The 14,301-nt window shown below is 49.7% G+C and overlaps 1 protein-coding gene across 2 annotated transcripts in view; it reads right to left on the minus strand.

The window, feature by feature from the left end:
- The window catches only part of RCC2 (regulator of chromosome condensation 2), a 115,030-nt gene that overhangs the window by 46,510 nt on the left and 54,219 nt on the right, over window positions 1-14,301 (minus strand). For both annotated transcript variants that reach the window (XM_085608651.1, XM_085608652.1), the window contains exons 8-9: window positions 6,947-7,113; window positions 6,512-6,692 (exon numbers count right to left, since the gene is read on the minus strand). In XM_085608651.1, coding sequence (XP_085464777.1) covers window positions 6,512-6,692; window positions 6,947-7,113 — 348 coding nt within the window. The remainder of the gene's footprint in view (window positions 1-6,511; window positions 6,693-6,946; window positions 7,114-14,301) is intronic.

Genomic DNA, 14,301 nt, shown 5'->3' on the forward strand with positions numbered 1-14,301 from the left:
TAGGTGCGACCATAGACACTCTGGCGGCCACAGCTCAGCCAAATTTAGTGAGAATCAACAGCATACAGATGCTGATTTCCAAGTTCAAACCACAACACTCCCTGCCCGCGCGAGTGTTCATGCAGTTGATAGGCATGATGGCCTCCTGCATTTTCATAGTCCCGCACGCGAGACTACATATGCGCCGCTCCAGGAGTGCTTAGCACGTCAGTGGAATCAGGCTCAAGGACAGTTGAAAGACCTAGTGTTGGTGAGCGGTCGGGCATACAACTCTCTGCATTGGTGGAATCCACAAAACCTTTGCAAGGGCCGACCGTTCCAAGAGCCTGTTCCACAAATAATACTGACAGCGGACGCGTCTCTCCAGGGATGGGGAGCTCATGTACTCAGTTACACAGTGCAGGGACTATGGACAATACAACAAAAGAAGATGCACATCAACCTTCTAGAACTGATGGCAATCTTCCTAGCAATGAAAGCATTCAAAGTACACTTGTGCAACAAAGTCGTGTTGATCCGGACGGACAACATGACCGCCATGTACTACATACAAAAGCAGGGAGGAACACACTCTCCACAGTTGTCTCATCTGGCTCAGAGCATGTGGAAGTGGGCCATTCAGAGGAACATGTTCCTCATGGCGGAACACCTCCCCGGCAAGGACAACCAGATGGCGGATCTGCTCAGCAGACACAGCCACCAGATGCACGAGTGGGAGTTACACCCATCAGTTCTCCAACCGTACTTCCAGCAGTGGGGTCATCCAGACAGACCTATTCGCCACAAGCGAAAACGCAAAATGCCAAAGCTTTGCCACCAGGTTCCCACATCCGCAGTCGCAGGGCAATGCGATATGGATGAACTGGTCCGGCAGATTTGCGTACGCTTTTCCCCCAGCACCGCTGGTGGCACACAAACTCAGACAACACTCTCTGACACTCATCCTGGTTGCTCCAACGTGGGCACGCCAGCCGTGGTACACCACCTTTCTCGAACTCTCCGTGGTGCCGCATCAACGGCTGCGGGTCAAACCCGAGCATTTGACGCAGAACCATGGAGAGGTTCAGCACCCAGATCCGCAACAGCTGAACCTGGCAATCTGGCTCCTGAAGTCCTAGAGTTTGGCTACCTCAACCTGCCACCTGACTGTATGGACATCATTAAGGAGGCCAGGAGACCCACTACCAGAGCTTGCTACGCAGCCAAATGGAAGAGGTTCGTCATTTATTGCAATAATAATGACATCAACCCGCTAGACGCATCCATCCAAAACATTATTTGTTACCTATTACACCTCTACCGATGCAATCTGGCGTACCTCTATACGTGTCCATTTGACCGCAATATCCGCCTATCTACAGACCAGGCAGCACCTCTCTCTATTCAGAGTGCCTGCCATCAAAGCATTCTTGGAAGGACAAACGAGTCATTCCTCCTAGCCACCCACCAGCCCCAATGTGGAACCTCAACTTGGTCCTCACACGCCTGATGGGTCCACCCTTTGAACCTCTACACTCATGCGAGATTCAATTCCTTACCTGGAAAGTAGCTTTCCTAGTCGCGATAACTTCTTTACGAAGAGTTAGTGAACTCCAGGCACTAACCGTCCAAGAGCCATTTATACAAGTTCACGCCAACAGGGTCGTACTACGTACCAACCCCAAGTTCATGCCCAAGGTGGTATCGCAGTTCCACATGAATCAGACTATTGAACTGCCGGTTTTCTTTCAAAACCCACAGACTGTCGCTGAAAGGGCACTCCATACCCTAGATGTAAAGAGGGCCCTCATGTATTATATCGACAGGACCAAACCCTTTAGGAAAACACAACAACTTTTCGCTTCCTTTGCCCCACACCACAAAGGTAACGCTATCTCCAAAGCAGGTATAGCCAGATGGATCGTTAAATGTATTCAAATTTGCTATCAAAAGGCTAAACGCACTTTAACGATTTCCCCACGAGCCCACTCAACACGTAAGTTAGGGGCCTCCATGGCTTTCCTAGGAAATATTCCTTTGCATGATATATGTAGAGCAGCCACCTGGTCCACTACACATACATTTACCAAACACTATTGTGTAGATGTACAATCAAAACAGCAGGCAGCTGTAGGACAGGCTGTTCTCAAAACTCTTTTTCAGACCGCTGCAGCTGGCACTGGTAGCCGCCGCTAATAGAGGGCACTGCTATGTATTCTATGCACAGATATGAATTCAGCAGCCCACATGCCTCGAACTGAATATGCTACTTACCAGTATGCATCTGTTCTTGGCATGTAGGGCTGCTGACATTCATATCGCCCTCCCTCCTCCCCGGCGCCTGTAGCAGCCGCAGCTCTCAGAATTACTGTAAAGCATGGTCATCACTTTCTATATCTACTCCATCACTGCCACAATGGCGAAAAACAATCTGAGGATGGAGAGGATGCCCATGCGCACTGTAGTCCAGGGGAGGAGTCACCTATCCCAGGATACTTCGAAGACTCTTCCAGGACAACAACGTGCAATCATCCGGACCCAACACTAGGCGGCGATCTATGCACAGATATGAATGTCAGCAGCCCTACATGCCAAGAACAGATGCATACTGGTAAGTAGCATATTCAATACACACTATACCAAAGTGAGGTATAGTGTGCACAGAGTCCAGTGGAACCCAAAAGGTAGGCAAAGGGTAAAGCGGATAGCACCTCACTCTCTATTTGTGGTAGTGTGGTCGAGCAGTAAGTCTTTATCAGAAGACAGTGTTAAGCATGTGTTGTACACACAGTCAGCAAATGAATTCACACACTCAAAGTCTACACTTTAGACCAATTGTTTTTGTATAAAATATTCAAGTTATTTTATTTCCTAGAACCAAGCAACCCTGGCACCGGTAAGTGGTAAATAATTTGCAGTAAATATACAGTTGTAATACAGTTTGGATTGTAATTGTGTATGTACTTTGTTTTGACTTACAGTATTGTTACTGAGAAATGCAATGCTTAGTAAATACAGTACATATACTTTGAATGGGCTTTTTAGTAAAATGGCCAGTACATTACTTTCAGATTACTCTTCTTACACAGTGCAGTATACCTGGATACAACACAGGGACATTTCCTGTAAACAAGTAAAAGCGTTTGTTAGTTAGTACAATTTTAAATAATTTCTTTAGGCTTTCCAACTCCACACTTACAAACTTTTCATAGAAAAACAGTCTATGTTATCCTATGGAGGAAAATAGTGTTGTTGGTTTAAAAGGTAAGTACTCTGTTGTGGGAGTTGGTGTTCTGGGGTTAAACTCCAGGGTCCCCCTGGGTCAAGGATGCACTCTTGTTACACCCTCAGCGGCACTAGGGCGGCTGGGTGCAGAGTGCGGAGGCCCAATGTTATCAAATGGGGATAGGGGGCCTCATGGTGGTGGCTGCGGACGAGAAGGCCACTGGGTTGTGAGAGCAAAGCTCCTGGACTGAAGCTCAGGGCAAATTGGTTTAGGCCAGCACAAAATATTCACCCTCAACGGTACTGGGGTGGCAAGGTGCAGAGTGTTGTTTTGGCATCGGAAGCCCTGTAGCTTTCAATGGGGAGTCTCTGGTTTGCAAAAGCACAGCCGGCTCGGGGACGAAGGTCTTCTGGGAGAGACCACAACTTGGAGAAGTAAGATGGGATCTAGGGGGTTGGTTAGGCACCGTCGGTTGGGCCACCTGAGGCCGTGGGGCATCGGCTGCAGGGGTGCATTTTAGGGTTGGATCTCCTTACCAGCTCCTAGGCGGTGTGTGTGTGGGGTGGTGGGGGTGGGGTGGGGTGGGGTGGGGGGGGGGGGGGGGGGGGTAACCTTCCGGTTTGAGGCTGCAGACATCGGCTGGAGGCAGGTCAGGGGTCGTCGGATCTTGGATCACGATCGCCGGGGGAAGCTCCTCAGTGTTGGGCCACTAACTCGGCCCGTGGGCATCCGGTGCAGAACCGAAGCTCCTTGCGGAACTGGAGTCGGTTTGAACAAATTCGGTGTTCACAGGAGACAAGAGTCTTTGAGATTGAAGGCAGGCAGGTCCTCCGGGTTTGTCGAGGTTGCTGTCTGCAGGACACATCGGAATTTCGCTAGAACAGGTTTGAGGTGGGGACAGGCTGGTAGGGCTGGGGCTAAGTCAGTGGGCGTCCTCCTCTTGTTGGCTTCGGCACGGCTGTTCGGTCCTACTTTTCTTCTTGCAGGTTTTGGTCTGAGGAAGCAAGGGTCAGGGGTGCCCCTAAATACTAGATTTCGGGGCATTACAGGCAATGTTCACTCTAATTTTTTTCCTGTGTGCAGCAATGTAGGGTCTCTGTGCGCTGCAGCCATGGTTATGTGCGCCAGGAACTGGACCGCACTTGTGCGAAACGCCAAATATCACTCCAAACTTTTGCTTTAAAAAAAACTGAAAAGACTGTGCATTTCCACACATGCAACCCATGTTATGGAGCTTAAGGCAGATTTGCTATTTGGATACACACGCCATGACATGAATTGGTTACATATGCAAGTACACTTCAGGTTTAGAAAAGCACAAGAGTCGCTGCCTATAATGGAGCGCAAAAAGCGCGATGCCAGAATTAGTTAAGGGGGTTGTAGGAGCCCAATATGCTGCATCTGAAGGCGTCCAGGATCTCAGCAGCAGGAACTTGACATGCATACCTGGATGATGGTAAGACGATCCTTTCCTAAATTGATGTTGTGACGTGGATACTTTCAGGTAGAGTCATGGGTCATTCGCATAGCGAAGGCCCAGTAAGCAAGGATGGCCACTGTTTTATTGAATAGGACATCAGCACACTTTACTATGTAGCATTGCTGAGTGCAGGCACGCTAGGCTATTTGCATGCTTTGCACAGTACAGACTGGGTGTAAATGCGCTCCACACCGGTATTCTATGCAGTTAACACTTTATTTGTAGCATTTATTCAGTCTAGGTATACTTGCTCACAAGTGTCACTCATAGTGGTTGGAATGTCACTTATTCAGTCTAGGTATACTTGCTCACAAGTGTCCCTCATAGTGGTTGATTGAAGGGGCCTATCAGAGGGTCACATATCTCAGGGTACAAATTTCGTCTAAAATTGAGCTCATACATTCACTAAATTATGTTTTTTTTTATTAACCACAGTTAGGAAACAACTGAAGCTGTGGCAGATGTTCTTATATCGAATTAATGACCCTATTTTAAACGTGTACGGTTCAAGACTATTAGAGATTGTGTACATATTTGGCAGGGCATTAAAATTAGACTCTCTATCTCTCGTACACAGTGCACTTCCTCTTTGGGGTAACCCAATGCTGCCCGAAATATTTCAGGATGGTAAGGCTTGCAAGTGGGCTTGATATGGGGTGTATTCTCTGGGGCGACTATATGATTGTAATGGTTTTAAGACATTCGAGAATCTCCAGCTGATGTTTGATATCCCCCCAAGGCTTGTTTTTCAAATATTTACAGGTTAGGGTTTATTTCGTTAGAAACTTAGCAGTTCGGAGTATCTCTGGGTCAGATATGTGGGAGTGTATGTACGCTCAGACCCGGCAGGCCACCATCAGCAAGGCGTATCAAATTCTTTGCCAGAGCAGGGCAGAGGGTTGTGAGAAATTGGCTTCCAAGGGGAGTGAGATTCTGGGGAAAAATACTGCTATTAAGAATATGAAGATAGCTTTGGATACTATTGCCCGCTCCGTACACTGTGACCTTGAGGTTGCAGCAATTCCGCACGCTCGGCTTACTTTATTATTCCCCAGAAAGGATTGCCAAATGATCTCAAGGTGGGGCTGGATGGGGAGGGATTCATGGAGGGACACGTCAGAACTGCCTAAATGCGGGCTATATGCGGCTGGCATTATTCATACGTTTGTTGTGTCCTGCAAAAAAATATTTAAAAAAAAAAAAAAAAGATTCAGCAGTACCATCCTAGCAATAGTCTGAGCTCAAAGGGTAGTAAAAGCTACTGCAGAGAACCAAGTGTTCTTATAAATAGGTAGCAATACCAAACCTTTAGTGCCTCCACCCCCCAAACATTTTTTTGGGTACGAGAACCAGTCATGGGTTCCTCTCTGCTTCTCTTCGGGTGAATTAAATGCAGCAGACCCTATCCTCCTAGAAAAGGTTACCAACTTTGAGGAGTAAAACTATTTTAGGAACCAAGATGCAACAAGATTAAAGAAACAAAGACTACACATCACTGCAGGTCAAAGTTTTTCTGCGTTCTTTCAAAGTTAGGTATGCTGTTGAAACAGCAGCGACGAATATAAGGTTACAACTTTACTTACTAGATAGATGGAGTGGCTCAATCCAACCTATGTCCAGTCTCAAACTTTGATTAAGTCTTTTTCATAACAAACTAGCCTGTAGTGGCATTTTCTCCCCCATTAGTGTAGTAGCTCACATGCCAGAAATAGGGAAAAGAGAAAGAAAACTTACGTACCAGAATACTGGTTTCCTCTGCCGCACCAGCACGCTACATGGGTAAATTGAGATTTTGTTGAGGCAAGAAGAAAGAGTGCAAAACTCACCCATTTCACCAACAGCAAAGGAGCAAGTGGATCCGGTGTAGATCTGCACAGCTCCCCGGCCAGGAAAGTCGAAGAGTTTGACCAGGCGTGGCACCATCTCATCTTTTTGCTCAGCGTGGCCCAGACGGCCATACCCGCCGAAACCCCAGGAGAAAACCCGCTTCTGAGAGTCCAGGACCAGCTGCAGACAGGAAGGCGAGACTGAGGCATTACACCAGAGATTTCAGATGCAGATTACACGAATGAGAAGAAATGAAAAATGGGTCTGCTGAACAGTGCACAAAAGTGACTGGATTGAAATGCTTATTTGTGAGTTAACGGACAGAAGGGGATCCAAATTGTGCACTAGGAGAACTCGTGCATGTCCAGAGATCTCCAGGAAATAATGCAGGTCAAAATCACTAGGGAAAGCGGAATATATGCAAGCTTACTTACCGTATGGTTGGTGCCACACGCTGCATCCCGCACAACCACATTGGGGACGGGCAGGACTTGCCCATCTCTGGTCTTTTCGATAAAGATAGGAACACGACGTGGTATTTGCTCACAGTCATACTCTATCCGATTGGCGCGAGCAATAAACTTCCCATCTGTATTGTGACCTGTTGAGAAAAAAAAAAAAAAAAAAAAGGTACAAAAATAATCGAAATTGACAAAAAGACTTGGAAATTCAGAAGAATCATACATTTTAACTGTTCCAACATACATTTTAAAAAAGTGTATTCTGCGTGGGATATTGAATATGCTACTTACCAGTATGCATCTGTTCTTGGCATGTAGGGCTGCTGACATTCATATCTGTGCATAGATCGCCGCCTAGTGTTGGGTCCGGATGATTGCACATTGTTGTCCTGGAAGAGTCTTCGAAGTATCCTTGGATAGGTGACTCCTCCCCTGGACTACAGTGCGCATGGGCATCCTCTCCATCCTCAGATTGTTTTTCGCCATTGTGGCAGTGATGGAGTAGATACAGAAAGTGATGACCATGCTATACAGTAATTCTGAGTGCTGCAGCCGCTACAGGCGCCGGGGAGGAGGGTGGGCGATATGAATGTCAGCAGCCCTACATGCCAAGAACAGATGCATACTGGTAAGTAGCATATTCAGTTCGAGGCATTTGGGCTGCTGAATTCATATCTGTGCATTAGCGGCGGCGGTTACCCGTGCCAGCTGCAGCAGTCTGAAAAAGAGTTTTGAGAACAGCCGGTCCTACAGCTGCCTGCTGTTTTGAGTGTACATCTACACAGTAGTGTTTGGTAAATGTATGTATAGTGGACCATGTGGCTGCTCTACATATTTCCTGTAAAGGAATGTTTCCTAGGTAAGCCATGGACGCCCCTAACTTACGTGTTGAGTGGGCTCGTGGGGGAATCGTTAATGTGCGTTTAGCCTTTTGATAGCAAATTTGAATACATTTAACGATCCATCTGGCTATCCCTGCTTTGGAAATGGCGTTGCCCTTGTGTTGTGGAGAAAAGGCTAAAGTCCTTAGTTCTGTCTATATAGTACATGAGGGCCCTCTTTACATCTAGTGTATGGAGCATTCTCTCAGCGACATTTTGTGGATTTTGAAAGAAAACAGGCAGTTCAATAGTTTAATTCATGTGGAACTGCGATATCACTTTGGGCATGAATTTGGGGTTGGTACGTAGTACAACCCTGTTTGCGTGAACCTGTATGAATGGCTCTTGAATGGTTAGTGCCTGGAGTTCACTAACTCTTCTTAACGAAGTGATTGCCACTAGGAAGGCTACTTTCCAGGTGAGGAATTGAATCTCACATGAATGGAGAGGTTCAAAGGGTGGACCCATTAATCTGGTGAGGACCAAATTGAGGTTCCACACCGGTGCCGGTGGGTGTCTTGGGGGGATTACTCGTTTGAGTCCCTCCAAGAAGGCTTTGATGGCAGGCACTCTGAATAAAGAGAGGTGCTGCCTGTTTTGGAGATAGGCTGCTATCGCGGTTAAATGGATACGTATTGAGTTGTATGCCAGATTGCATCGGTATAGGTGTAGAAGGTAACAGATGATGTTTTGAATGGATGCGTCCAGCGGGTTAATGTCATTGTTGTTGCAGTAAATGACAAACCTTTTCCATTTAGCCGCATAGCAAGCTCTGGTAGTGGGTCTCCTGGCCTCCTTGATGTTCTCCATACAGTCAGGTGGCAGGTTGAGGTAGCCAAACTCTAAGACTTCAGGAGCCTGATTGCCAGGTTCAGCTGTTGCGGATCTGGGTGCTGAATTTCGCCATGGTTCTGCGTTAAAAGTGCGGGTTTGATCCGCAGCCTTTGATGCGGCACCACAGAAAGTTCTAGAAAGGTGGTGTACCATGGTTGGCGCGCCCACGTGGGAGCAACTAGAATGAGTGTCAGTGAGTGTTGTCGCAGTTTGCGTGCCACCAGCGGTATTAATGGCGCTGGGGGAAAAGCGTACGCAAATCTGCCGGACCAGTTCATCCATATCGCATTGCCCTGTGATTGTGGATGTGGGAACCTGGCGGCAAAGCTTTGGCATTTTGCGTTTTCGTTTGTGGCGAATAGGTCTATCTCTGGATGACCACACTGTTGGAAGTACGGTTGGAGAACTGACGGATGTAGCTCCCACTTGTGCATCTGGTGGCTGTGTCTGCTGAGCAGATCCGCCATCTGGTTGTCCTTGCCGGGGAGGTGTTCCGCCATGAGGAATATGTTCCTCTGAATGGCCCACTTCCACATGCTCTGAGCCAGATGCGACAACTGTGGAGAGTGTGTTCCTCCCTGCTTCTGTATGTAGTACATGGCAGTCATGTTGTCCGTCCGGATCAACACGACTTTGTTGCACAAGTGTACTTTGAATGCCTTGATGGCTAGAAAGATTGCCATCAGTTCCAGAAGGTTGATGTGCATCTTCTTTTGTTGTGTTGTCCATAGTCCCTGCACTGTGTAATTGAGTACATGAGCTCCCCATCCCTGGAGAGACGCGTCCGCTGTCAGTGTGATTTGTGGAACAGGCTCTTGGAACGGTCAGCCCTTGCAAAGGTTTTGTGGATTCCACCAATGCAGAGAGTTGCATGCCCGACCGCTCACCAACACTAGGTCTTTCAGTTGCCCGTGAGCCTGATTCCATGGACGTGCTAAGCACTCCTGAAGCGGGCGCATTTGTAGTCTCGCGTGTGGGACTATGAAAATGCAGGAGGCCATCATGCCTATCAATTGCATGAACACTCGCGCCGGAAGAGAGTGTTGAGGTTTGAATTTTGAGATCAGCAGTTGCATGCTGTTGATTCTCACTAAATTTGGCTGAGCTGTGGCCGCCAGAGTGTCTATAGTCGCACCTAGGTACTGTTGTACGTGTGCGGGCTGGAGATGGGATTTTGGGTAATTTAGTGAGAATCCCAGACTGTGAAGGAGGTGAATGGTGCGGGACATGGGGCTGGCACATTGCTGGGCCGACTTTGCTTGAACGAGCCAGTCGTCCAGGTAAGGGTAGACGTGTATGTGCTGCCTCCGTAGATGTGCCGCCACAGTAGCTAGGCACTTTGTGAAAACCCTGGGTGCTGTGGTCACGCCGAAGGGAAGGACTTTGAACTGGTAGTGCTGCCCCTGAACAGTGAACCTGAGGTATTTTTTGTGTGAGGGGTGAATGGGTATGCGGAAATACGCAACCTTGAGGTCCAGTGTGGCCAGGAAGTCTCCCTGTTTGAGCAGCGGGAGGACTTGCTGTAAAGTGAGCATGTGAAAATGCTCGGAGAGAATGTAGCGGTTCAGGGGTCTCAGGTCTAATATAGGTCTGAGTGACCCGTCCTTTTTTGGTATTAAAAAGTACAGGGAGTACACCCCCGTACCCTGCTCGTGGACGGGTACGACCTCTATTGCGCCTTTTAGTAGCATGCTTAGCACCTCCTGCTGTAAGAGCGTTAAGTGCTCTGAGGACATAGGACGGTGTTTTGGAGGTATTGTGGGTGGAGTTGAGGTTAATTCTAGGCAGTAACCGTATTTGATAATGTCTTTGACCCACCTGTCCGTGGTGATGGAGTTCCACGTGGACAGGAACCTTTGTAGCCTTCCCCCGACAGGTGTTATGTGGTCGGGAGGAAGGGAGAGGGAGTCACTGTTTGTTCTTGGGGGAGGACCTGGTGTTGCCGTAACCGCGTCCTCTGCCCTTTGTGCTTGAGCCACGATAACCACCCCGGGTGTTTTTATCGTAGGTGCTTTGTGTGTTGCCTTTGTTGTAGGTTTGGTGGGACCCCTGTCCTCTACCTGCTCCTCTATTTCCGGGGCGACGAAAGGAGCCGCTCCGAAAGGACTGCGTTTGAAGAGCCCCCATGGACTTTGCAGTGTCCGTGTCCTTTTTTATTTTCTCTAGGTTGGTGTCAACCTCCGGCCCGAATAAGTAGTCGGGGTTGACAGGCTGGTTGAGGATGTTATTTTGCACCTCAGGTTTGAATCCGGAGATTCGCAACCAGGCGTGTCGTCGCAACATGATGCTAGTGTTTATGGCTCTGGCAGCTGTATCTGCGGCATCCAGTGCACACTTGATGGATGCGTTTGTGAGGAGTTGTCCCTCCCTGATTAGGATCTCTGCACCTTCTTTGAATTGGTCAGGGAGATGTTGGAGTAATTGTTCTAGTGTGTAGTAGTGTGCTCGATCGTAGCGGGCGAGGAGCGCCTGAGTATTGGCAATGCGCCATATATTAGCTGCCTGGGCCGCAACCCGTTTGCCGGAGGTCTCTAGCACCTTGGACTCTTTGTCCGGGGGAGGAGCATCACCTGTTTGCGAGTGTGCCCGTTTGCGAGCATTCGCAACTACAATGGAATCTAGAGGTAACTGGCCTCTAATGTAGGTAGGGTCCCCAGGCGCCGACCTGTATTTTTTGTCGAGTCTGGGGTTTATTACTCTTGCCCTGGTGGGTTCTTTGAAGATGTCCTTTGCTGGTTTGAGGACACCCTTTAACATGGGTAGAGTTTTTATATTCCTTTCTGAGGATGCGAAAGTGTCCATGAGAAAGTCGTCCTCCACGGTGTCAGAGTGGAGTTGCACCCCATGATTGGCCGCAGCACGTTCAATTAGGGCGTTGAATGCGGCAGTGTCCTCTGTGGGAGAGGTTTTTGCTCCATAGAGTTGCGGGTCCTGTGTATCCATAGGTGCACCCGAGTCTACAGGGTCATCCCAAGCTTGGTCGGGGTCCTGTTGGCCTTCAGGGTCCATCTCTCCGGGGTACGGGACGTGGTCACCCATGTAGTCCTCCAAAACGTCAGTGTCGGAGTGTGTGGGAGAGAAGGACTGTGGATCCTGGTAAAAGGAGTGGAGAGGGTCGGAAAGAACTGGTTCCGAAGTCACCGGCAGCTTTTTCTTAAGCGGGATCCGGTAGGAGTCCAAAGCTGACTCTGAAGTTATTCTCCTTTTGTGGTGCACCATCCTGCCGGTGTCGATGACATGTGACAGAGACGACTCCGCAGGAGAGCGTTCGGCAGGTGTGAACGTGGTGTGGGTGACCCGTGTTCTGATCTGGAACAGTTTTGGGGCCGTGGATGGCGGCAGGCCAAAAGTGATATTGGTCGGTGCCGAAGAGGTCGATGGAGCTTTTATCGGCTCGGAGCCTGACGTGTCCTGGAGGACTGCTTTGTGTTTGGTGCGTTGCGCAGCAACGGTCCGCACCTGGAGTGCCATCGAGTCCTTCGTGCCGGCCGTTTCCGTAGAGGCGGGCGTGGACTTCTTCGGTGCCGGCGAGTCATCGAGTCGAGGGGCGGCAACGGCCGTCGACGTCTTTGATGAGTGTGCCTTTGGTGGTGCTGTCGAAGCGGGGTGCGACGCAGCAGGCAGTTTGACCTTTGGGGTCGGAGCCGATTGTGTCGGTGCCGGTAGCCGAGGAGGTTTGGTGGCACCGAAGCTCTTTTTCCGTGTGTCGGCACCCACGTCGGCTGCTGCAAGCTCGGCACCAAAATCTCGTTTGGTGCGGTCGGCGCCGACGGGTTTTGCTGGCGTCGAAGGTGTGGTGGGCCTCGATCCAACCAGCGTTACTTTCGGTTTCTGGTGAACCAATGCGGCTTTCGGTTTCGAAGAAGGGAAACCAGCCTTTTTGGGTAGTAATGGATGCCGCTGAATGTCCGAGGCCGGGCCAGAAGGCGGGGCCGAAGAACTGCGGGATAGGTCTTGGGTAAGGCCCGAAGGCGATCCCTCGACCGGGTCCATAGACTGGCTCACTGGGATATCCTCGGTCTGTACGGGTAGGCCTGGCTCGTCACCGGAGCTACTCTCTTCGGCCCCTAAGGCCTCATTGTAGTCTCCTACCTCGGTGTCGGCTTCATCTCTGCAAAAGAGTTGTTCTTCGACGTCTTCCGATACGGAGTCGTGTTCGGAAGCGGGGCTGGAGGGTAGGTTCTCCACGTCTTCGACATCTTCGTCTTCGGCGCTGAAGATGTTGGCTGGGGCCGGTGCCGCTTGCTGCGCTTCGAGTCTTGCTGCTCGTCGATTCCGAAGAGTCTTCTTGGATCGGAATCGGGCACAGGCCATACATGTAGATTCGTCGTGATCCGGTGAAAGGCATTTGTTGCACACCGGATGGACGTCGATATGGGGATATTTCGCATTGCATACCGGACACCGCTTGAATGGTGTCCTCGATTCCATCGTCGATGAAGGGTCGATGGTCGGGGGAAATGCGAAAAAGTTGGTTCTGGAAGTTAGTAAACTAACAATATACTATCGATACCGATCGGGAACAGTACAGACGCGAACTAAAGGCCTTTTGGCCTGTAAAAAGGTTTTCCTAACTTGAGTCAAGATAAGCACATCCAAACCCAATGGCGGAAAAAAGCACATCCAAACCCAATGGCGGAAAAAAACAATCTGAGGATGGAGAGGATGCCCATGCGCACTGTAGTCCAGGGGAGGAGTCACCTATCCAAGGATACTTCGAAGACTCTTCCAGGACAACAACGTGCAAACATCCGGACCCAACACTAGGCGGCGATCTATGCACAGATATGAATTCAGCAGCCCACATGCCTCGAACTATTCTCTTCCCCCTGATGTTACTTTTTTGCGCCTCACCCTTGGGGGCATGACGAGGGTAGGCGTCCTCTTGCGTGCTGAGTCACTTTGATGAGGGCTGTTCGCCCCCTCTCCTCCTTTGGCCACGTCAGTTCCCTCTCCCGCGAAAGGACTGGCTCCGAGGTTGGTACTGCCAGTTTTGCTTCTGTTGACCTTGTCCGTGACTTTCACCCTGCTGGAACGTCTGGTGCGACGGCCCCTGCTGGCTTCCTCCCCTACCGTAGGGTCTCCTCGAGGGATTGCCTCGCCTCATTCCCCTCAGCTGTAGGGCCTCGCCGTTTCGTTTTCTTTTTTTCAGCTGGGTGAGCCTTTCGTCCACTGTTGCTCCGAACAGTGTCTCTCCGTTGAAGGGGGTGCCAAGGATGTTGTTCTGCACCTCTGGTTTGAATCCCGAGATTCTTAGCCATGCATGCCTTCTCTCGGTGACCCCTATGGGCATGAGTCTTGCTGAAGTCTCTGCCCCGTCCAACGCCGTCTTTATACAGGAGTTGGCGATGTTCTTGCCTTCGTCTATCAGGTGTGAGGCTCTCTGGCGGTATTCTTCGGGGAGGTGCTTTACTAGCTCCCCCATCTCGTCCCAGTGCTGGTACTGGTGTCTATTGAGGAGTGCATTGGAATTCGCCATGCGCCAGTGCATTGCGGCGTTCCTCTCGACCTTTCTTCCTGTGAGGTCGATCCTCCTGCTCTCCTTATCAGGTGGTGGGCCCGAAGTTGCTGGTACGTTGGCCCTTCTCCTGGCCGTGGAAGCTATGATGGAGT

Source organism: Triturus cristatus, chromosome 1_2, assembly GCF_964204655.1.
Source record: "Triturus cristatus chromosome 1_2, aTriCri1.1, whole genome shotgun sequence".
In the NCBI taxonomy this organism is placed as follows: domain Eukaryota; kingdom Metazoa; phylum Chordata; class Amphibia; order Caudata; family Salamandridae; genus Triturus; species Triturus cristatus.